We start from the raw sequence: 24801 nt of genomic DNA on the forward strand, positions 1-24801 counted from the left end.
ATCCCTAATTATACTATAAATGTAGATTTTTTGCAGAATGCTGCTGTGCTTGTATTTCATGTACCATCAGTAAAAATGACATAATAAAGACACAGTATAATATTGGTCATATATTTAAATATATGTATTTTGAAGTGTAAATAAGTACAAGGAAGTTGAGGAGGAAAGAAAGCTGTAATTGTTGTAAATACCATACATTATTTTGACAGTTAATGCATCAGTGTTAAAATGTGCTGTAGGGAGTAACTCGGAAAATTGTCTCTGTTCATCTTTTCAGTTAAGTTCCGTATTGTCTCACTGGATTCAGCTTTTGTGCCTCTCGAGACAATGGTAAGAGACAGCTGTTTCAGCTTTTCATTCATAAGTTTTCTACTTATGCCAGGAGGAAAGAACATATAGTATATACAGTAGGAGCCATAGAAGAATAAATGAATATGAATTAAATAACTAACAAGACAAAGAGAGCCTACATTCCACTAGAGCCTACTTTAGCATCTTGCACGTTTAAATCCCCTAAAATGAAAAAGAAAAAGAGAAGAAAAAAGAAAGAGGGACCGAGTTCAACAAACACAGGCAGTCAGAGTCCAATGACAGTGAGGTCTTATCTGGTGTGATGGACAAGGCAAACAGCAGCTCAAGGCCTGTGGAGTACAGGAGTACAGCACAGATAGCTGCTAGTGGGAGACACACAGAGAAGAAGCTTTGACACCAAGAAAAGATGGCTGGTTAACATACTTTTCTCCCTTTTTTTCTCCTAGTACCCCACAGTGGAACTTCAGGTAAGCTGGCCTGCAGCCTCCATGATGGTACTGTTACACTCACTTGTCACGGATGTCAGAATGGACGAACCCTGGAATGGCAGGAGAGCGAAAACAGACCCTAAACGTAGCGGCGAGACGGGGGTTAGCTCAGCTCAGCTGTATGCCGTATAGAAACCTATGTCCTCAGGCCAGGGACAGGCGTGACCTGGTGCTAGGCGGGTCTCAGGACATCTGAACCTCAATGCTGAGCGAAGAGCAGAGCAGAAGCAGGAAGTAAATAGGCTACACCACAATACACACCAGAAAGACATGAATAATCACAGGGAACTAGGAACAGGAGAGAAGTAGAGCGCCCTCTAGGTGTACTGGGCGTGACACAGTGTTTCCTCACACTTTCAAGACACTTAAAATGGGACAAGTCAGCTGGATAATGGAAAACACAACCGTCATATATGGATATTAGGGTCAATGCAAATTTGTTGGTACCCATTGGACATTCACAAAAATATCAGTTTTGACTAAATCGCTTTCATTTTTGAATCTATAAGAATAAACGAGCAAAACGGAATTTGAAACTACAGGGATCTGTTGGTACTCAAATTATGGTTCTGGAGACATTTTGGAGCAATGTGTGTTCCTCTTCTTGGAGCAATTCTGATCCTCCACATTCCCAGGATCCTTCCTCGAACCGCATCGCCCAGTGGCTCAACAGGACGTCTACCAGCGGGATCGTGGACCTTTCCTATCCCATGAGCCCGGAAGCGCTGCAAGGGTCGTACGTCATAACAGCTTGGAGCCAGACAGGCAAAGAAACCACTCACTCCTTTGAAATCAAGGAATACGGTGAGAAAATGTACATTATGGCCTTTCTTGTGTTTGTTGCTTGTAGCCCCACATTCAACAGAAATATTTCTAAGGCTTCCATTGATGTGTTTTTAGGCTGGTCTGCTAAAAAATAATAGCTCTTACATGCTCTCAAGCTCTTATGTAGTTTCTTGTCGAATGTATTCTCTTCAATAGGTACTAATTTGTCTTCAGTGGCGAGGCAGACGAGTGAAAGTTCTAAGTAATCTCTTCTGTGTCCCATTTAGTCCTACCCAAGTATGAAGTGAAAGTCCATCTCCCCAGAGTTATTACCATCATGGACAAAGAGGCAACATTCAGGGTCTGCGGAAAGTAAGTGAAGTTATGCAAGCAGAGCCGGGTCATTTTCTTTTTTTCAATTTTCTGTGTCATTGTTGGGTTTTCCCAGGAAAGTGCTTCACAAAATGTGAGGACGTGGCTCAACGGCCTTTTCTCAGTTGTAGCTCTCCCAGGGTTAGAGTCTGAGACCGTTAAGACAGAAGAGAAGACAGTTCTATATAAGATAATGAGCTCTAAGCAGGAGAGTGTGCGACCTGAGGCAGAGATGAAGGGGTCTTTGCACAGTGAGCCTGCAGGCTGTACGTTTCAGTTACCCTCACGTTTCCTTTGCTAGACAGAACCGGCACAGCCCACAGGCAGTGAGTGGCCTTGGAGGGGGGATACAGCTAGAGAAGAGGAGAAAACAGAGAAATTGTGTGTTATATATAAAAAGAGGGGCTGTGTGGTGAAGCAGAGCCCCTTCTGCAGGGGAGATTCTTTGGAACAGGGATGCAAACCAGGCTGCCATAAGCCTTTGCCTGTGCTGGATGATCAAAGCAGGGCCCACACTTGTTCACTGGGCTGTATTTCACCGCTGCGGGCTTGTATGTCCCATTCCCATTTGATTTTCTGTTCACTGAAGAAACTGTTTTGTCTTTTCAGGTACACATATGGAAAGCCAGTCTTAGGGGAAGTCACAGCGACTTTCTGTAGAAAAGGCTATAATTATTACTGGTATCGCTCATCAGACAGGCAAGACATCTGCACAAAGTACTCCCTTAGGGTAAGTAGTGCTGATTATTGAGCACAACTTAGCATACCCTGAATGGGAGCAATAAATAGTAGTGTAACGGTGGACTTCAGGTTGCAAATGCAGTTTTTAAATATAGCACAATTTCTTCTACTATGTATAGTAATAATGTGTACAAGTGAGATTACTGTAATGATAACCAATCATGTCTGTAAATCATATTTCTGACCATTGTCTGTACATAGTTATAAATTGTTAAAAAATTAAATGGTACTGCTAACCCTAGTTTTAAGATAAGGAGTACCAACTGCAGTATATGGAGTACTGTTAATAACATGGTAATAAATTGTTTATATAATGTTATAATGGTTGCCTAAACCTCTTTACAAGGTGCAATAGAGGAGTGAGATGCCTCTATGAGATCATATTTAATAAATCTAAGCAACAGTAAATGAAATGGAAAGAAATGTATTTGATAAAGATTTACCTTTACTGCATTAATACCTGAACAGGCAGAGAAAGAAAAATCCTCGTGATATATCTTTATTGTTAAAAGAATAAGGAAATAATCATCTAAGATGATCTTGCTTTGTCACTTAGACCGACAGGACTGGGTGTGCCACCGGCACGGTTGACCTGACAAATTACGCACTGAACAGAACGGGATACGAAGATGTGTTTAACTTGGAAAGTTATCTGGAAGAGGATGGGACAGGTATTCTTGGTTTCTCTAATTTAGAATCTCCAATTATTTTTGTTATACTCCGCTGATATGGAAAAACCATATTGTTAAATTGTGTGCTTTTCACATCCTGGCTCACAGCTACAAACCCTGTGACCGCACACGGGGGAGAATGAGGAAGTGTAGACAGACTCCTCCCACCCACCTGCCTTTCAGCTGCTTGCTTCTTAATACATCACAAGTATTATAGCCCCATACCAAAGACTTAGCGCCAATTGAAGGACAGACATGTCCCTTACCGATAGCTCTAGATATGTAACCCTGTCTTAAGAGGAGCTGAGTATAAAACACTGGCTATGATTGCTTACAGATGTAGTGTTGGATTAAGAACTACAACTCCCATGAATGCAGTGAGTGACTTCCTGATGGTGTCCCTGTTCTGCCTGGCTGTTGTGACATCTAGCAGGTCTCTCCCCACACAGGCAGCTTCGCAGTTGATCGCTGCTTATTACCGGCGCATGCAGGAGGGACTCCCATGGGATCTCTTTTTATTTTTAAAAGCTTATTTTCTTAAAAAACGAGAAAAAAAAACCTGGGAGGGTTTCCAGAGATATTTATAAGTCCCGACTCCTGTGTCCCCACCTCATCACCTGGTTAGTCCTGCAAGCACCCCACGGTTTCGGGGGTCGCTGTGTTGAGCAAAGTCGAGAAAGCCCAGGCCGACTAATCTCATCCTACTGTTGGTGGCAATAAGGCATGAACCTGTGATCATAGAGCTCAGCCTGTGCTCAGGCAAGCTCCTTTACCTTTTGAGCCACTCTCCAGGTCCAGCAGTTTTCTTCCTGTTTCTTGATTTATTTGGTTGGGTCTTTGTTTCTTTTAGGACACTTGCACACTCTCCCAAACTGTTTTCTGGGTGATAGGCTGTATAACTAGTTCAAATTAAAGAAAGATCAATTGGTCGGTGAGGGGAGAGCAGTGCCCTCTGTCAGGGCAGAACAGGTGGTGAAAAGACCCATTGAAACTCATGGTATAACTGTGGTCTGTCCTGTCTGTCTGATACCCCACCAGGTGTGATTCTGCGGGGCAGCAGCACAACTGAATTTTCCTCCGATATCATCAGGATCCAGTTTGAAGATTTACCCAAGGGTTTCAAGACGGGCATCCCCCTAACTGGAAAGGTGAAGGCACAGCAAACATCTCGATTCATACACGAAGTGCTTAACAATAAAGGAAGTGATACTTTGGAAAACGCTGTAGCAGTCCGTACTCTCGAAGCGTTCTCGTGCTCCCAGGGTGTCTCCACAAACCATGAGAATTCACTACAACACAATGAATATCTCAAAAATAAGGTTAAGATTTCAACATAGAAGTAATTGCAATTGTTATTTTTTGCAATGTATATCCCCCCCTACAAATCTTATTACATAGGATTACATTGGCATATGATTCTTAAATGTTTTATATATTGAGCAATGCAGGAATCGAGAAAATCGAATCAGTTGTCTATAGCTTGTTCATCTCTTTGAACCAAATAAGCTAATACTTTTGTAAGTGTTAAAAGACACATTATAGGGGCATAACAAACTATTAACATTCCAACATTACACATTTATATGCAATTAATCTGAGAGTAATTCAATAAATGTAATTAATCATTAGTATATACCAGTTTCCATCAAGTTGAATACTTTTCTGTGTATATTACTGGTACTGTCGAATTTATTAAATTAATCTGCAGACAGTAAAGGAAAGGTATTTCTGTTTCTTTTCACAGAATATCAGTTTGGTTTGCTTTGGTTGTTTTTATTTTGCGACCTCTCTCTCAGTAGTCTTACTCAGACAATCTTAAAAATCTGTTTTCTACCAAGAGGTGTCTGCCTGGTTGTGCTGTTGAGGTTAAGTTGCGTGTACCAGTTGTATCTATACTCTCACCTTGGAAAGCAGAATATGCACTTAAACTGGCTGCATGAGATTTCATGGCCTTGTGGCGTCCCGGCCATATGAGATGTGTGATATTTCTTCTTGTGATATATCTTACAGTATGTGAAAAAGCTTGCCAGCTAGATTTATTTCATGAAATTGTTTTAATGAATAGATGGAGATAAAAAGCAGGAATATGGATAAGAACATAACAACCCCTGACGCCTTTGAAGGGCAGGAATGTGTAGAGGATTGGCTTTTATTTGACAAGCCCTATTTAAGAAGATTTTCGCACAACATCTTCCTCTTACATGATGCTCAATGTAAAACGTGACTGCAAAGAAGAGATGAAGATAGAGAAAATACAGAGACAGACACCAAAGAGCTGCCGTGCAGTGCTATATAAAATAGCCTGAAACAAAAATGCAGATATCCAAACTTAAGAACCAGAGGAATGTGACCTTAGATTACAATATACTGTCGTTTGAAACGGTTTACTTGGTGGCTATCGGCTTTTCACATGACGTTTGTTGCTTTTCTGCCATCCACAGATTAAGGTGACAAGGCCAGACTCTTCACCGGCTGCCGGTGAGCCGGTTAAACTCGTCCTGGCACAGCGTGAGATAAGACAGAGCCAGAATTTCACCACAGACAGCAATGGTTTGGTCAGCTTCTCACTGGACACTTCCTCTTGGAAGTCAGACTCCGCTAGTCTCTCGGTCAGTATCCGCCTCCAACTGAGGACATTTCACTTTCTTTTCTAGATGCCTTTCTGTCTTTGTCTCACTGTACTTGTTTCCTACTTGCTCTCTCTTCCTACTGGTGCAAATCAGGTTTTTCTGTTCTATTTCCTCGTAACAGAAAAGACTTTTGCTTGTACAATGAACACGTTGCCCTGGAAGATGGGATTTTGTATTCCTGCTGTAAGAACAATTATTCAAATGTGTCGATCATCCTTGATATGGAGCAAAAATCTTTAATCACATATGATGGTAAAAGAATATTCTTCCATTAACAATTAATTGTGACAGTTTTCCTATGTCTCCATACAGGCTGAGTACCGAGGAGCACAGGATTTCGAGTTTCAGATGGGTGTGCGCAGACCTTTATATCAGCCAGCCTTTCAATCATTGCTACCATTTTATTCCAAAAGCAAGAGCTTTCTGAAGATACAACCAGCCAGTGGGCCGCTACCATGTGACAAGGATGAACCAATCGGGGTTGAATATATCATTCAAGGGGAGGAGCTGCAGACGGGGCAGGCCTACCTTGATTTCTATTACCTGGTGAGTGTTTATTTCCAGGTTGGACACTCTCAAGCAACAATGGCTCATTTTCATCGGGCAGTTTGTGCCAATTATCATGATCCTCTGTATTGTAGGTGGTGGCCAAAGGCAGCATTGTGCGAAATGGGCGTCTGGAAATCCCCGTGAAAACAGGAGAAGGTGATCCCTTTAAAATAGAATGTCACAAATGTCTTGTTTCAATGTCTTGACTTTAGTGTGTCTGCTGGCAAGCGCTGATGTTGTATTTTATTTGTAATTCTAATGGATTGTGATCAGACTGGGCGTTGTAATACACCCAGGGTCAAGACAGCCTAGCAGGTATGTTTTTAAAAGGCAGGGCTAGGTAAGAGTTTTAGACACAACTGTAAAGAAGCAAAATCTCCTTTTTTTTATTTATACAGTATGGGGGAATAAACAAAACAAAACCCTAAGCAGAAGCAAAGCCCTATCAGTTCTTGAAGTCGAAACTAAACAACTTTGTCTGTCCTCTCTAGATAGTCAGGTTGTCAAACTGCTTGCCAGCTTCAAAACAAAACCCCCCTTCTCAAAAACTCTTTCTCAAACTCACAAAATATTCATGGGTCCTTACTGAGAAAAACACACATCTTCTAAACTCGCAAAATATCTACGGGCTCACTGGTCAGTTGCTTTTTGCTTCATTCTCCCTCCAATGTAAGGAATCTCAGAGGCTCTGCTTACTGGACAGTGGACATTCATTCAAGTTCATCTGGAACTTCCTGGTTTTTAAATCTCACCTACCCACTTTTCTCCTTCCGATTGGTCCAGGCATTGAGGGCAGTAGGTCATTTCCACACAGATTTCTGGGTAATATATTGTTTGGACAAGAGTTGCCATTTTGTCTGACCTAGACGTACTATCATGTTTGTGAGACATTTTTAAGTAAGAGATGGCTACTCTCTGACTGTAGGAAACTTAAAAACAAAACCTTAACCATCCCCTTTGGCCTAGTTATTTTTTCAGGTTTTTTTTTTCCTGCTACGCTCAGCCTTGAACTCAGATTGCTTCTGTTTTTCCTCTTCTAGTAAACAAGGGAGAGTTATCGTTAATCCTAGAGAAGACCATAGAGTTGGCCCCTGTTGCCCAGGTTGTTGTCTACACAGTGCTGCCTAACGGGGAGGCTGTGGCAGACAGCTTTGACTTTGAGGTCCAGCTGTGCTTCAAGAACAAGGTAATGCTGTGGGATTTTCTCAAATTGAAAATTAAAAACCTCACAGTGCCTCAGGCCTTACGGGTTACTATTAACTAGATCATATAATCTTTGTTTGTGCATGAAGCATTTTATTTTGATTGAACGGTGCAGTAGTGCAAGTATTTTTATCATTAGTATTAAGTAATTTATCACAATACAGTCTAACTGCAATCCCATGTTACAGCTGTGCTGGCAGCATTTACTTCATGAGCTTATTTTCCCCCCAAAAAAAACATTTTTAACACCTTAGGGTTTTCATGTACTCAGAGCAGAGCTGAGTGCTTTGAGGGACAGTTCCTGAGACAATCGCAGAATTGTGAAGGTGACACACAGAGTTACTAATAGTAATCAAGCGTCCAATTTTGCACATGCTGAGCTTTACTTTTTGTGAAAACAGATGACTGTGTTAAGGGGTGAGGACTGTGTGAACTAGGTTGCATGACTGTGGCCCTGTGCTAATTACAGGTGTCCCTGAAGTTTTCCTCCTCTGAGGAGCTCCCAGGGGGTGACACAACCCTTAGCCTTCAAGCTCAGCCCGGGTCTCTGTGTGCTCTGAGGGCCATCGATCAGAGTGTCCTGCTCATGAGCCCTGAGAAGGAACTGAATGCTCAAAACGTGAGTCCACTTCTTTCTCTCTCTCTCTCTCCTGAAGCTCAAGGTATTAATTTAATTTTGTAGCTGTTGTGAAAAACATTGTGTATTTCTTCCTATGTCTTTGTGGTCTTTGTGTACTACTCTCAAATCAGTGTGATATAATTCTTTCTCTTAGGTGTACCAGTATCTACCAATTCAAAAGCTGTCTGAGTATCCATACGACGTATTGGATAAAGAGGAAGATGTCTGCATTCCTAATCCAGTTGGACCACCGGGCCCATTCGGAATGAAGAGGCAACGTTTTTTCTACTTTCCTTATGAACGTAAATATGATGTGTACCATATCTTCCAGGTAAGTATTCTCACTGCCACACAGCTCCTGTTTACAAACGTGTTAGCTTTACGAGAAGTCATCCGTTGCACACTGACCAGTTGCTTTGGTCTTTTTGTACACTCAATTCCTCTGATCATTCATTTTCTTTATAGTTTACCTTGTGCCTTTAAGCCCCCTGGGCCAGGCAGTGCTTGGTATTGTTATCGGTTATTGGATTTGCATGATCGTGCCCGTTACCTAAATGAGAAAGGTTAAAACTGTTTGACATCCGACGTCATTGGATTTCATGCAGAGCATTTGGAAATAGTTTGACCAAATCGTTGTCCTTTTATCGCTTTTCTTCTCCACCCTGACTGAACAACGCCTTTCTGATTTTCTCTTTGCCTGCAGGATGTGGGTTTGAAGATTATGACCAACTCTGATATCAAGAAACCAGTGGATTGCCATTTCCCTATGTACGACTACATGGTTGGTGCTGCAGGCCCGTTTCAAGATAACCCTGGTACGTTTTCTCTTCCTTTACGTTTTCCCTCCACACGCAGCATAAAATGATATACAGTACCTTGCAAAAGTATTCAGACCCTGCTTATGGTGTCCCAATTTGTGAAATTACAGAATGATGCATTCACATTTTTCAACTTAATATTTTAGTGAAAACTTCTGCCTATAAGCTACTGTATATGTTAGCAAAAACCATTTTACTGTTTAGTTAGCAAAAATGTATTTTAATAACAATAAATTGTTGTCTAATTTACCGTTATCTGTCCGCAAGTAGTTTGAGCTCATGGAGGACGCATTATCTCTATCCAGCTGAGGCAGACTGCGTTCCCCTTTGAATATACAGTAACTGATTGGGTACAGTTTTAGTTCGTAAAGGTTTCGCAGAGGAACAGGACTCGGATCCAGTGCCGGTGATGGATTTTGCTGTGCAGTCTGGAATGAGTCCCGAGCCGCCGAAGAAGACCATCCGAACATACTTCCCAGAGACCTGGATCTGGCAGCTCGTCCCAGTGGGGTAGGCTTTATCAAGAGCAAATGGAAGCAGTGCTGTTAGCAAATAAATATAAATCAACCTTTGCATATACTGTAAGGACAAAATAAATCAGTATGTAAATATTGTGAATATAAAAAGTGGATTTCTCCTTGTGCAACACTAGACGGCCCTCTACTGTCTCTACTGTCTCTACTGTCTAATTAGTCCCGCGTGACAATGCATACCCGCACCTAGGTCTTCATTAGAAACCCTGTATTTCATCCTCACGCAATCTCCCTGTGTTCGCCTCAGAAAAAAGCTGAAAGGACATCCATTTCATTTTCTTAGAGAATTCTCGTCCCCTCGCGTAGATTCTCGCCACTTCATTCATTCTTGCGGGCTAAAGAGAACACCTCTCAGTGACTACACGTCAGCTCTCCACAAGGCAGCCAGAAATCCCACACTGTTACAATATGAACACAGAAGCCTTCTTAGGCAAAGATGAACATCGTTGTCCATGGTGATTTGCAAGACTTTCAAAGTCTACTATAAGATTTCCAATAAAACCTCCTGTATAATTTTCCACCCATGACACGTGTAGCTACGTTTTTAGTTCAAGTGTAATGCTAATGTCTCTTTCTTGTCGTTTCCTGTCATTGTTTCTTACCAGGTTTAAACCTTACGACGTATGCAATTGAAGAATGATTCCTCAGACTCACCCAATACATTACACAGTCAATCAGTACACACCTAAACACACACCCTGGCCCACGAGAATGGACACAAACACACCACTTTGGAATTTTGCTTGTTTTCTTTTATATTTCCCTGAAACACCTGTTGATCTTGGTATTATATTCATTCTCCTTTCTCTCTGCCCTCTCCTGTCTTCCTCAGGGAGTCTGGGTCAGTGAAGATGGGGGAGACTGTGCCCGACACTATCACCAAGTGGGAGGCGGGAGCGTTCTGCACGTCTCCCATCGGATTCGGCCTGGCTCCCTCCACCCAGCTCACAGCCTTCCAGCCCTTCTTCGTGGAAGTCACCTTGCCGTATTCCGTCATCAGGAGCGAGGTGTTCCAGCTCAAGGCCACCGTCTTCAACTACCTCTCCAAGTGCATCATGGTGAGGCTGTGAGACCGCTGTGTGGACGTCTGCTTTTGTTGATGCATTTGCTCTGCTTCACCGCATTTAGAGCTGTGAACTGCAGAAATCCAAAGGAAAAATGAGGAGTTTTTTCCAGGAATATTTTTCTTGCACACATGCATTATTGATTGTCTTCATCAAGTCTACAGAGGTGCAGTTACTTTAACCCATCCTTTAAGGCCAATCGGTTTAGGACCTACATGGCCCATCACGTATACAGTAGGTATCTCCTAGATTCCAGACATGGCTTCTGTTCTCTAAGTTTTTAAGAACGTAAGAAAAGAAAGCTTCCAAGTGGGAGGAGGTAATTCTGGTCCTTTAGCGTGTTTGCCAGTAGCTAATTGATTTGAGGATCTAAAGCAGTCATTTCCTGTTAGAAGCCAAGGCATCTTCTTCAACACGTTTAGGAGGCATGTTCCAGACTCCCAAAATCATCTGTGTAGAAATGTGCCTCTTGTTCTCAATTTTTAAAATACTTTCACATCCTGTAGATATGGTATTAGGTCTTGCAACAGATCTCTGATTTGATCTTGTCAATACCTTTCGGGATTTCACATACTTAACATTGAGTCTGCCCTCTTCAAGACTAAAGACTCTAAACCTGTACTGCTTTGACCTGTTTGTGCATGATATTCCTTTAACTTAGTTGCCTTTCTGTAAACTGATTACAGAGTAGCAGAGTAACATCTGCAATGTGGTGACCAAAACACAGTAGAAGCTTAGACAGGACTTCTAGATGATGGAAGGCTTCTAGATTGTATTCATTTAACTTCCCTTGCCTTGTCTTTAATTAAATGCTACTGACAGAATAACCTTACATTTTCTTGGCCTTTTCTATTGTTCTGACAAGAAAGAGGTAGTGAGTGTTTGTCTGTTGGTTGAAGGAAAACTATGGAACTTTCCATCATCCCTTTGGGCATATTTCCTGAGTAGCACATTTCAAGAATAAATCCAACAATCAAAAAGAGACACTGGAATAATCAAGAAACATGTCTTTAGACAAAACCTCATGAACGGTTGGATCAAACTACCAAGACACTTTGATTGAAGTAGACGTGGTGGGATCTTCTCAGAAACAACTAAACAAGCATGGTGGAGCAAATAGCCTTCAAAACTTAAACTCTTTGACTGCTCTCATGGGGCCGCAAATGACAGAAGAAAAGTATTAGAAAGGATTTGGGGTCAGTTTTTTAGCAAACTAAACTATCCTTGCTTAATCTTCCTATGTGCTTTTCTGAACTGACATGACTATGCTTGAGAGGGAGACATCCAAGTCAAAAGCTTTCCATATTGTTTTAGGAGAGAGGACTAAAGTGGAAGTCCCAGAAGGTCCAGGTTCAGAGTATGTTGTGGAAATAGAAAGTCAGTTGCAAAATAGGAAAGATGAAGATCTAAGGTGAAACCATCTTTTGTCAAGGGCCTTTAAACTATGTTGCCTGCAGATGGGTATCTTGCTGTGGTCACCAGAGGTGTCTTCTGTGTCCCCCTCAGGTGAAGGCCAGTCTGGCAGAGTCTTCTGATTTCAAATCCCAGCCCTGTGATGGCTGTCAGTACACTCAGTGCCTGTGTGCTGAGGAGAGCAAGACCTTTACCTGGATCCTCACGGCCACTACCCTGGGTGAGAATCGCTGACAAGAGACACAGCTCCACCTGCTGGCAGAAGGCACAATAGCAGTTGCTGCTTCAGACTGCAGAAAATATTCAATAGTGGCTTTGAAGGTGGTTCATCTGAGCTTCCTGATAATTTTTCTTGCATTATAATACAGTGGGGGGCAATGACAATACCAACACACCTGTTCTGTAACATGTCTCGGTACACTTTGACAAAGCTTTGTATTCAGAAATAACAACACTGAAAAATAAAACTACACAGAGGGAAGAATGGATGTAGCGGATACAGACTGATACCCGAGTTTTTTAAGTACAACCGAATTCACCATTAAACACATATACCCCTGTTCCATTAAAGCTGGCCGCCTTTGTAGAGTTTGTAGAGTTGTAGATGAAAGTATTTCGTTTGGACTGATCATCAAAGTAGCTCGGACTTTGTAAGCAGGCCCAGGGTTGTTGTGCGCGGATCTGAAGTGGTGTCTCTGCCCCTGCTCCCAGGCGAGGTGAATGTGTCAGTGACCGCAGAGGCCCTGAAGACAGAGGACCTGTGTGGAAACGAGGTGGCCACTGTGCCAGAGAAAGGACGCATGGACATCATTGTGCGGACACTGCTGGTGGAGGTGAGGATTCCGTTCACAGCCACTGCCCCCCTCACTTTCTCTTAACAGCCCAAAATCTGCTTTCCTTGCCTGTCCGTGGTTTTCTCCTGAAGGACCGGACTGCAGTCTAAACTTCCCCACACTGCTGAAGGTCACTTAAATAATCATCCGTTACTGGGCACCTGTCTTAGAGTGGACAATAGGACCAAGGTAGCTTAAAACCACTCTAAAATCATTACTTTGTTTGGTAGGCATCTCTGTGCAAGAATAAATACAAGAAAAATAATTACTCATACATTGTATTTTCTTTGTCGCTAAAAGGGCAGACAGGTTCAGTAGATTTGAAACTGAACTTTTGATAATCACATTTGCGAGACCTGCAACCTCACGAGGAGCCTAATCATTCTCAGTTTTTTTTTCTGGTTTTTCGTGTTTTATGCTTTTAGTTTCCTTCCATTGCTGTAACTTCATTTCGGGCGGTTGTGAAATGTTGTGAAATGCCTCTACTAGGGTAATGGTGCCGATTTCTCTCTCATCCGTAGGCTGAAGGAACAGAGCAAACGAAAAGCCACAACAGACTGATGTGCCCTGCAGGTGATCCGGTCTTTTCCTCTTTCTTATCATTGTTAACACCACTCAAACGTTTTAGCAGACATGACTGGGACAGGAGCTTTGCTCCATTGTTGGCTCGGTGTCTACACCTGTTACAGGATAGTATGAACCCAGATTACAGATTATTATGGTATACTGTACTGTCCTGACAGGAGCTACAGCAAAAATAACATTATCCCAAACAGTGCTAAGTTTAGAATTGGACTTCATGTTTTATTGAACACATAAGCAGAACGTATTGCACGAACTGGCAGCTGGAATGCTCTTCAAAGTGTGTTTTGAAGATTAAAAGGGGATATTGTCACCAATGTAGGAAAGGGCATGCCGTGGAATGGCCAGGAGAGCAAAAAAGTCCCTATATGTAGCGACAAAACGGGGGTTAGCCCGGGCTCAGGAGGACAGACGATGTTGGTAGAAACCTATGCCCTCAGGCCACAGAGGAAACGTCCTGGTGCTAGGCGGGTCTCAAGACATCCGAACCCTCAATGCTGAGCGAGGAGGAAAGGGTGACCCGCAAAAATGTAGCCCCACACAAAGACACTCCGGAAGGACAAGAAAAGCACAGGGAAACTAGGAACAGGACAGAGAAGGAGCGCCCTCTAGCTGAAGAGGGCGTGACAGATATACTGTGTGATATACTCGTGCAAGGAGAGTTCATTAATGAATCGGCGTGGAAGCCGTTTCCTAGGACAGAAAAAAAGAAAAACACGTCAAAAGAAAAACTATATGGGACCCTTTGAGGTGCACGGGGGCTTTTGTTCCATAGGTGTGGTTCTGAGCTGTGGCTCTCTTATCTTTCCCAGATGGCCCTGTGAAGGAACAGATTTCTCTGACACTCCCGGAAGTGATTGTGGAGGGGTCAGCCAAGGCCTCCATCTCTGTTCTCGGTGAGAGCCGTGTCCTGGAGATAACGGGGCAGAGTGACACAGGGGCTCAGTACAGAAAGATGGGTGGTAGGAGGAATATCGCCAAAAGTAATTGCGAGAGGGCTGAGAGAGAAGGAGGTTGGCTGAAGGTGTAGGAGACAGTAGGACAGTGCAGAGTGTACAGTCCCTCCTTATAGAACGAGAACCTCATTATATAAGAACTGGATTCATGTGGAGTGAAAACATAGTCAAATATGTTTTGAAAAAATATCACTGATAAAAATTACACACTGACTGAAGACTCTGCTGGCCCCCTGTAGGAGACATCCTGGGTCGCGCAATGAAGAACCTAGACAAGCTGCTCGCTATGCCGTTCGGCTGTGGGGAGCAGAACATGATTCTCTTCTCCCCCAACATCTACATCCTCAAGTATCTGGAGAGCACGCGTCAGCTCACACAGGAGATCAAGAACAGGGCCACGGGCTTCCTGCAGAGTGGTGAGTGGACAGGGCTCTCTGTAGCTTGTGAGGGGGGAACTGGCTGAATTGTCTTTCTTAATTGGGAGTGTTTCTTGACCTGTGCTATCTGGCAAAGTCTTTTGACTTTTGGAAGCAACAGAAATAAAAGTGAATTCCTGATTTAAGAAATCACCGCAATTTTCTTCAATTTGTGGGTCATATGTGAAGTATTAAGAAAAAGTTCTTGTAGCTCTGAGTCACATGGATATTTCATGTTCATGAGGCATACAAAATTTCAAGATGCAATGGAATTTCTAACTGGGCAGACGGGGGTGTTTCATCTCCCATTGAGCTCACTGTCCTTTCACTGCCCTACAGGATACCAGAGAGAACTGAACTACAAACACGACGACGGCTCCTACAGTGCCTTTGGGAAAAGTGACGAGTCAGGCAACACCTGGTCAGTCTAGATGTCCACAGATAACAGCTCAAATTTGCCCTCTGTGTGCTCACTGAGCTCTCTTGCACTTCATTCCCAGTGGTCCCTTATCCTACAGCTTTATTGTTTACTTTAAATTATTGTCATTGCTTTCCATTATTTTGGAGCGTCTGGGTGCTTCATGTTTCTCCAGTTCTCTTCATGCTTTCACCAGGACGTTTCTGTATTCTTTTCTTCAGGATACTCTGCATCACCTGTTCTGCACCAGTTGTTTTTATTCCCAAAACAGGTTTATGACCACCAGCCTGTTCCGTTGAGTCACCCTCTCAACTGGGGCATCTGGACATGTGACAGACCCACAGTCCACAAGGCAGAAACATGCAGGCACCAACCTCATTGGAGCAAATGAGAAATGATTGCACAAAAACAACACAACTCATTTATTGAATTGACTTATTTTGACACAGGATAAACCCTCCACAAGTGTAATGCAAAACAGCCGTGTGCTTTGCTGCCCAAAAACTGTGTGCTTTACACCTGCCACTGTTTGTTTCAGCTGTATCTACAGCTTAGTATTTGGTATTTGATCTCCTGACACCTTTGCAAACGCAGCATGCAAAATGCCATTTTGAGGCATCTGTCAGAGTACTTTAATGTCAAGCAAAAGTCTTTCGTAATTATTTTCAGAATCGCCTGTGGTGGTGCCTATTTTAAAGTGGAAAAATTCTTTCTGAGTGAGGTTTGAACATGCAACTGTAGTGAAGAAGGACTGGCTAGGAGCTGAGTGAAGGCCATCGTGTTTTCTTGAAACTCAGCCAGTGGTCTAAACCTGGTGACTAACCTGGTGCTCACCAGATTTACACCTCCTAGTGAGCATGTGGCAGGTTTCCTGCAGTTTGACAAGGGCGGTAGCACTAATGGTTTGCCAACAAACGTCACCCCTGAGACCAAGGCCAAGTCTCTCTAGAATGTTCTTAATGTATTAAAACTACACTAAGTAAATTGCTTTTTTAATGGCTTCAGTTTAACAAATGTGAAATGGAAACGCAGCCAGAGACTTAAATATCCTGCTTTTAACAACTAACCACCAACTTTTACCAAGCATTTACCTTAACTTTATTAAGGTTATTAAGGAGGCCGTTTGGCCTATCGTGCTTGTTTATACTGGTAGTTTATTGAATATTCTAGCATAATTATATTAATTATTCTCTTACACATCTTAAAGGATGCCACGGAGTCAACTGCAACTTAATGATTTATTTGGCTGACACTTTTACCCCAAGAACCTAGATTTTCACCCATTTATACAGCTGGGTATATTACTGGAGCAATTTGGGAGAAGTAAGTCTCACCTACACTGCCTCACCTGGGATTTAAGTCCCTGACCTTCAAGTTACAAGTCCAGAATCCCAAACACTACTTCACACGAATACTCCCATATAAATATTTAATTTGCAGTTGGTTCCAGAAACCAACAAAACTCCTGCCACCTGTTTTTCTGTCTGAAATGTCTAACTTCCACTTCTATTCTACTCTTGCACTGATCTTGAAGAGACCTGGTTTTGAACACCCAAATCTAGTTCCCACATAAATCTAAAATCACTCAAATGGTGAGTAGCTGTAAGATTTCTCCACCCTTTCTCCTCAGGCTGACAGCGTTTGTGCTGAAGTCTTTTGGCAGTGCGCGCCCCTACATCTTCATTGACCCCCAACACATCTCTGAGGCCAAGAGCTGGCTTAGCCAACTCCAGAGGAATGATGGCTGTTTTGAGTCTGTGGGCAAGCTCTTCCACAATGAAATGAAGGTTAGTGGTGGAGGGAGCACAGAGGATGTGCACAGCTAGAGAACAGGAAATCGAGAATGAAAACAGAATGAGCACGAAAAATTAGTAGTAGTAGGATACTTCTGAGCCTGATATGAGATAAGATCACTTTATTGGCCATATACAATTTCTTGTATAAGGAATTTGTCTTTTTGCATACCCCAGCTTGCTCTCCATGAGACACACAGACAGGGAGAGAAGCCTGGGGTCAGAGCGCAGGATCAGCCATTTATACGGCACCCATGGAGCAGCTGGGGTTATGGGCCTTGCTCAGGGGCCCAACGGAATAGGATTCCTCTGCCGGCAGCGGGATACGAACAGGCAGCCTTCCAGCCATGCAGATCCTTAGCCACAGAGCCACCGCACCATCCCTGATGTGCTGAGTACAGATGAGAGGATCTTAAACTACTCATGTGTCTTCTGCTCACCCCTGCTGAGCTGTTGCTACTTCTGCTGAACTCTTAATTGAGCTATCCCCAACTCTTCCAGACTTGAAAGAAACTAAATAGGTCTAATTGAGCAACTTACTGGTTCAATTAAGTGTTGGGTAGGAGTAATTGTATTCAGAAACCTGGTAAGATCATTGATATCATATTATGGTCTTTACAGCTGGGGTAGTCCTGCTCAGTGATGTATGGGTCCAATGGGGGCTTGACAGAAATTCTGTATGGAGAGAATGACATGGAAGTTTTTCTTGTTTGTCATCTCCAGGGGGGAGTCAGTGATGAGGTATCGTTGACTGCGTACATTGTTGCTGGCCTGCTGGAGCTGGAGAAGAACGTCACAGTGAGTATTCTCCACTACACGCCCAGTTCTAAACTTTCTTTTTCTACTGCAAACACCGCATCGTTGAACACCCCTGCTATTGCACTTGTGTCATTTCTACCCCTCTCTTACGTGGAAATATTGCCAGGCATATCCGTTACATTTTATGAACATGAATATAATCCCATTGCTGTTTAAATCAACAGTTGTATCTAGCAATCAGTCTATACTGGGATAATTCTAACCCTCTGTTCATATATATATATGATTTATTAACTTCTAAATATAGCACAGAATGTATTCTCTCGCTCCATACCGTACATGATTGTAACAGTCTGTATATTACATGAGCGCTGTTCTTGAGTGGAATTGACTTTTCTCTGTCATAGGATCCCATCATCGAGAACAGCCTGTCTTGCTTGAGACCAGTCATAGACAACCTCAACAACACGTACACCATGGCTCTGCTGTCCTACACCTTCACTCTGGCTGGAGATGAGGCAATGAGGGGCAGACTTCTCACTGAGCTGGATGCATTGGCCAAGACCACAGGTACTGCCCACCCCCCTCTTCTCCACGCTGCTTCTTAAATAATGTTATTCCTCTCACTGGTAAACGAGTCCAAACGAGTCCATTCTTGGAGGATTTACGAACAGGACTTTCAGGAAATTTAGATTGTATAGGTGAGTTCAGGTTACACAAATAGACTAGTTCTCCGGACAGGCCTTCTACAAAAAATGGAATTTAAAATTGAAATAAAATATTTCAGCTAACCACTTAACTGAAGAAGTGGTCTAAACTCTTGTCATTTTGTCGCATAAAGTATTAGAAAATATGAAGACAAAAATCCAGAATGAGTACCAGAATTCGTGGACATTATGTATTGTCTGACCTCATGCATCATGGGACGGGTGTGTCTGACTCCCGCTGTGTTGCAGGGGGCAGTCGTCACTGGTCACGCTCTGGGGACGATGGGGAAACAAGCTCTCTGGACGTAGAGATGACCTCCTATGTGCTGCTGGCCCTACTCTCCGGACCTGAGCTCCCCTCCTTCGGACTGGACTACTCCTCCAGCATCGTTCGCTGGCTGGTGAAGCAGCAGAATCCCTACGGTGGCTTCTCCTCCACACAGGTACTTCCTCCACTACCTTCTCAGTCATCTTCCCTCTCTCCTCTCCACTGTTAATCACAGTTTCCCTCCCAGTACTGTTCTGTGCAGACTGGGTCATTCCAAAGATGTAACAGACTATTTAATTCCCATTTCCTACCAGCTTTGCCCTGTGCGGAGATCCAAATGCTGCTGTTTCCAACTGTAATCACATGTTTTCTAAGTAGGCGAAGCTCGAAACGTAGTTCTAAGAGAAATGTCCCAAATAAGACAAAACCTCTCACAGGATTTTACATTTGCAGCATCCACTTTTATCATACTAAACTTTTCTCCTTGTTGGGGATGAGATTACCTAGGAGAGAAGGCTAATCCCGTAAGTTCCAGATCCTAATTGACCACTGTAGGAAATGCTGCAGGAAGGTAAGTCGCTCACATCTGACATCCCACACCAATTCTTCCCTCTCCAGGACACAGTGGTGGCTCTCCAGGCACTCGCACTGTATGGTGCCGCCACGTTCAGTCCAGAGGGTTCGACCACTCTGACGGTGCGCTCGGCAGGGGACTACCGACGAGAGTTCAACGTGGACCAGGACACCCGGCTGCTCTACCAGGAGGAGATGCTGAAGGAAGTCAAGGGGGAGTACGCCTTGGAGGCCCAGGGCAAGAGCTGCATTTTCGTGCAGGTGAGCGTGTATCTCCTGGGTCCAGTCCCCCGCTCACTGTGGGGCGCTGGGCCTGTAGGTGTTCAGCCATGACCGCTTGAAACGAAGCCGCGCGACTTGCTAACCTGGTTTGTGTCGTCATGCCTGAACACTCCCAACCCGCAGCCAAATGAAAAGCAAATGTCTGACAGCTTTAGGGGATTTTCAGGAAGGGAAAGCCTGTTGACCAAAATCAGGCTGGGTAAGAGCTGTAGCTTTGATTGAATTGAAAATGACCTATCCCTAATGTTTCTGAATGAGAACATTTTGGAGTTACAGCAGATAACAGTTACAGAGCCTGTACTGTAATAGAAGCAGAGATGATGATCCATGCTGACATGCACCAATCAGACAGCGATGAGGAATTCTGGGCAGCAGCTGGGATGCTCTGTGCTCCTCTGGTGTGTTTTTAGGCTCCTGTCTCTTGACGGTTTCTCTCTGCCTCTCTTTTGAATCACAGATAGCCCAGAAGTACAACATACCTCCCCCTCCTGACTTCTCAGCGTTTACCATCTCAGCCGAGGCAAAGGGGAACTGCAGTGGCTCTGTAAAGAAGGTCCTGACTGTGACTGTTGAAGTCAGGTGGGTTGATTCCCTGTCCGTCCTGGGCTATGTAGACCTGAATTCAGGAGATGACTTATCATGCTTAGGCACAGTCAAAGTCATTACCTAAACTGAATAACAAAAATAGCAGAAATGTGCCAAAAGGTTATTTTTTAAGAGAGAGAAGATTTGAAGGTGTGCAGTGTTGCTGGTGGAGGAGGTAGGGGGCAGTGCCATATAGTAAAGAGTACCATATACAGTAGTAAAGAATGAGAACAGGGCAAAATCACATGCTCTAGTATCTGTGTCATCAGCTGGGGACATTGGCTTTCTAGAGACAGTCATTAGTGTTTCTGAAGAGAAGCACTTGATGTATTGCTGTGTTTGCTGATATTCAGATGGGTGCTGAGAATACAGACGTTCTTGTCTGCCCCTTCTCATGTCTTCGTCTTCCCCTCTGTGTTCAGGTACAATGGAAAACGCAAGGAAACCAACATGGTCATCATAAACGTGAAGCTGCTGTCGGGCTTCATTCTGGTTGAAAGCAGCATACCATCCGTGAGTACGCTCTGCGGTGTGTCGCTCTGCAACCCAGATAATTTATTTAATTACATAATTGAGGACAGCACAGTGGCGCAGTGGTTAGCTTTGCTGTCTGCAAAAAATGGCTTTGAGATCCTTTGTTGTAGTGAAATATGTCAGTGGAGTCCAATCAAAGAAAGAAACTATTTAGTGAAGTAATTCATTCGTTCATTAATATAATCATCTGAACTAGTTGGCTATATTTTCTTTCATCAAGCATCTGCCTTTAATAAAATAACAGCATGACTTGATCCTTTTAAGAAGACCGTAACTTTACTTTGTTAAGCATCTTCCTCGTATATCCCAACATCTTCCCGTTTCATTTTGAGAAACATCTACATGCTTGATTACAATCCCATATGTGTCACTGATGCATTGAGAATTACTGAGGCCGTTGAGTGCAGTCTAACCCCTCTTGAAGTTCTCGCTGATGAACATGTTGTTTCTATTTCTAATATACTGGTTATTTTGTGCAATGCAGCTGAAAGGAGCAGTACTTGTGAAACGGGTGGACACCGATGAAGGAAATGTCATCATCTATCTCGACAAGGTAAGCTAAAACATCAGTATTCGCATGTCTTCATGACAACAGACTGAACGTGTAAAAAAAAAACTGAAAAATTCCCAACTGTAACTTCAACAACTGACATTAATGGCAGTGCCAATCTACATGTAGATATGTTTTTAAAACAGTGAAGAGCAGATTTTCTTACTCTTTTTTGTTCATAGATATGTTGAACAATTGTCCACAATTGTTCTTTCTTTTATAATGGCATTTACTACACCGATAACAGTGGAGAACAGCCAAAGGGGTTAGAAAACAAAAGGGCAATAAGAACAAATGTGACATTTCTGATACATCTGACAATGCTGATTTCTGAAAAAAGAATCAGACTTTCAGTCAGGGAAAATGATGACCTCGTGTCCTCACCTGTGCTCACTACACCCATTAAACAGCATGGTGGATGAGTGGAATAATAATAATAATTACTTACACTTATATAGCACTTTTCTGGACACTCCACTTAAAGCGCTTTACAGGTAATGGTGATCCCCTCCACCACCACCAATGTGCAGCCCCACCTGGATGATGCGACGGCAGCCATAGTGCGCCAGAACGCTCCCCACACACCAGCTATCAGTGGGGAGGAGAGCAGAGTAATGAAGCCAGTTCATAGAAGGGCCAATGGGAAATTTGGCCAGGACGCCGGGGTTACACCCCTACTCTTTTCGAGAAACACCCTGGGATTTTTAATGACCACAGAGATTCAGGACCTCGGTTTTACATCTCATCCGAAGGACGGCGCCTGTTTTACAGTATAGTGTCCCCATCACTATACTGGGGCATTAGGACCCACATAGACCGCAGGGTGAGCACCCCCTACTGGCCCCACTAACACCTCTTCCAGCAGCAACCTTAGTTTTTCCCAGGAGGTCTCCCATCCAGGTACTGACCAGGCTCACACCTGCTTAGCTTCAGTGGGCTATAAGTGTCTCACATGCAGTTCTTGAGCAGTGTTTATCTCCCCTGCAGTTGGAAAGCATGATACCTATGAGATACAGTTTCCTTATATCTGAAGACATCCCAGTGAGGAATCTGCAACCAGCTATCGTGAAAATATACGACTATTACCAGACAAGTAAGTAGAAAAGACACACCTTACCCACTGATCAAGAGACATTTTCTAAAGCCTTGTCTCTGGAGTGAACCTTTTCCAATTTTCAAGAAAGTATTTGTCTGCTGTTATTCAGGACTAAGACATCTCGTCCCTAAATGTCTTTCTTGCTCTCTGGAAGATGAGAATGATCAATTAATTAATTCGTTAAATCACATTAGATTCACATATTTCAAACAGGAGACAAATGTATTTAATATGCTAAATCTCTACACTATGAAAAATGATTCCCATCCAACAGATTCAAGTTCATTCAACAATCTGTGAAGGCAAGTATGAAGGAGGTTCTTTTTAACAGCCTTGTTAGTATTATGGTAATATTTTAAGCCCTAGATTTTTACTGTAATGATTCTTCTCTGGTGGGAAACACACTTCCTGAGGAACTATGCTATATAACTATAAATACATTTTTGTATTTGCAGGGGATGAAGCAGTCAGTCAGTACACCTCCCCTTGTGCTGAAGGTAAGGTCGCTGTCCAGCAAGACTTTTCCTAAACTTCATGCTCTACCTAGAAAATGTATAATTTCTTCAGTACAAAGGAGGTTTGTATTAGAAGCATTCAGGCACGAGGGGCATGTCGCTTATTATGAAAAAATCCGAAAATATTGTTTCAGCCATGTAAACATGCCTGACCTTGTGCCATCCTTTGGGGACAACATGGTTTATTTAGAGTACTTGACTAATATTAAGAGGTTTCTGGCCTCAAACCTGCAGTTTAGACCTTGTTGTGGTGTCTATGACCAAAACACTAAGCTCTGCTAGGCAGATGCCCTTGTCCAAAGAGATTTACAAAACATGGAGTAATACCTAAAGTAAATACAAAACAAAATCATTTGAGAACAGTAAAAATAAAACAATCGAGGCACATTAGAAGTTCAAGTATAGAGCACAGCAAAACCAGTGTCCCTCAGGCTGTGAACGTACTGTAGGTAAGGAATCATAGAGTACAGTAAGGATGGAAGGCCAATGAGCAGTGTGCACTAACCTAACGATACTGGGAGAGAGATCACAGGAGATGGAGCAAAGTGGACAGGACTGAGTGGTTCCAATTCTTCACCCTGTTTTCAGTCCAGCCATATCAGTGGATGTCAGTATTGTTTGAGGGTTTCTGTGCTAGTATCCAACCTAGTTATTTTCTGTCCTCTCACCCAAGTACCTAAGAAAATCCTACAAGATCTTGCCCTGTAAATCACTCCTGGAAGACTTTTATAAACTGTGCTGCCACAGTCAGATAAGGCCTTAAGGACCTGAGCAACTTAATTTTGGAGTACAAGGGGAAAGCAAAAGGGCTTTTTCCTTCAAGCAGAGAATGTGAAATTCCAGCTGAACCTTACATAAGGAAAAAGCATGTGCCAAATGTCAGGTTTTGAACATGCTAATATACAAGTACTTTAAAATGGAAAAGCATCAAAGAATATGTACATCTAACTGTGATGTTTTTCTTCTTCATTTAGATGACACACTGAACCAGGTGTGAAAAACAAGACCCGACTTCATTTTCTCAAAGGAAAAGCTTTTTTTTAAATGTTCTTCCTCCCCTGGTTTGGAGAATAAGTCCAACTTAAAGCACTCGTAGCTGCAGTGAAAATGTTGTTGGATGGAACTTAAACCACCTTCTGCACGTCTGACACAGCCCTGTAAAATGCCTTGAGATAAAACCGCTGTTTTTAACACTTATGAAGATCTTAACACATTGCTGTTTTCAGAAAGCTCCTTCTAACTTGTGCTTTGTCAGTGTTGCCAATATTGGACTGTAACAGATGAACACGAAGTTACAATAAAACCTTAAAACCTTAAAAACCTTGCTTTTGAGGTGGTCCATTAAGTGTTCAGTCAGGTCTGTGTCTGTGACTTTAAATTTCACCTTTACCCTGATTTAATATTGACCTTTTTTACCATAATATCACTCTATATTACATGGCCTTTTTTCTTAGGAAAGTTACACAAAAGAGGGAGTAATTAGGTTCATCTAGCACATTTGGTAGTTAGTAGTTAACTAATCCAAGAATCTAGCCTGGCCATTTCTTGACACTATGAAAAATAATATCACTGATAGTATCAGTAATATTTTTTTCAGCCATGTTGTTTAAGCAATGTTACTGAGCAGCTTGTTCCATACTCCCACAACCCTTTGGGTAAATAAATGCTTCCTGTTTTATTTTTTACACTTCCACATAGTTTCCTCTTGTGTTCTCTGGGTCTTATTTCACTCTTCATTTTGAAGTCCTCTATGTTC

The 24801-nt window shown here is 42.8% G+C and overlaps 1 protein-coding gene across 2 annotated transcripts in view; it reads left to right on the forward strand.

The window, feature by feature from the left end:
- Window positions 1-24365, forward strand: part of a2m1 (alpha-2-macroglobulin 1) — a 30423-nt gene extending 6058 nt beyond the window's left edge. Inside the window, exons 4-36 of one of the 2 annotated variants that reach the window (XM_088939925.1) lie at window positions 278-330; window positions 759-779; window positions 1436-1604; window positions 1853-1937; window positions 2547-2667; window positions 3235-3349; window positions 4388-4497; window positions 5791-5958; window positions 6292-6525; window positions 6621-6684; window positions 7569-7714; window positions 8201-8350; window positions 8505-8681; window positions 9054-9165; window positions 9525-9678; window positions 10534-10759; window positions 12272-12398; window positions 12890-13011; window positions 13533-13584; window positions 14406-14489; window positions 14789-14965; window positions 15305-15386; window positions 17014-17170; window positions 17900-17974; window positions 18343-18505; window positions 18892-19085; window positions 19529-19744; window positions 20223-20344; window positions 20773-20863; window positions 21369-21437; window positions 22422-22527; window positions 22986-23027; window positions 24020-24365. In XM_088939925.1, the coding sequence (XP_088796051.1) occupies window positions 278-330; window positions 759-779; window positions 1436-1604; window positions 1853-1937; window positions 2547-2667; window positions 3235-3349; window positions 4388-4497; window positions 5791-5958; window positions 6292-6525; window positions 6621-6684; window positions 7569-7714; window positions 8201-8350; window positions 8505-8681; window positions 9054-9165; window positions 9525-9678; window positions 10534-10759; window positions 12272-12398; window positions 12890-13011; window positions 13533-13584; window positions 14406-14489; window positions 14789-14965; window positions 15305-15386; window positions 17014-17170; window positions 17900-17974; window positions 18343-18505; window positions 18892-19085; window positions 19529-19744; window positions 20223-20344; window positions 20773-20863; window positions 21369-21437; window positions 22422-22527; window positions 22986-23027; window positions 24020-24042 (4007 nt within the window). In that variant the 3' untranslated portion in view covers window positions 24043-24365. The remainder of the gene's footprint in view (window positions 1-277; window positions 331-758; window positions 780-1435; window positions 1605-1852; window positions 1938-2546; window positions 2668-3234; window positions 3350-4387; window positions 4498-5790; window positions 5959-6291; window positions 6526-6620; window positions 6685-7568; window positions 7715-8200; window positions 8351-8504; window positions 8682-9053; window positions 9166-9524; window positions 9679-10533; window positions 10760-12271; window positions 12399-12889; window positions 13012-13532; window positions 13585-14405; window positions 14490-14788; window positions 14966-15304; window positions 15387-17013; window positions 17171-17899; window positions 17975-18342; window positions 18506-18891; window positions 19086-19528; window positions 19745-20222; window positions 20345-20772; window positions 20864-21368; window positions 21438-22421; window positions 22528-22985; window positions 23028-24019) is intronic. The other variant, XM_088939926.1, reaches the window with a different exon arrangement.
- The last annotated feature ends 436 nt before the right edge of the window (window positions 24366-24801 follow it).

This window comes from Atractosteus spatula, chromosome 22, assembly GCF_055471065.1.
Source record: "Atractosteus spatula isolate fAtrSpa1 chromosome 22, fAtrSpa1.hap1, whole genome shotgun sequence".
Lineage (NCBI taxonomy): Eukaryota > Metazoa > Chordata > Actinopteri > Semionotiformes > Lepisosteidae > Atractosteus > Atractosteus spatula.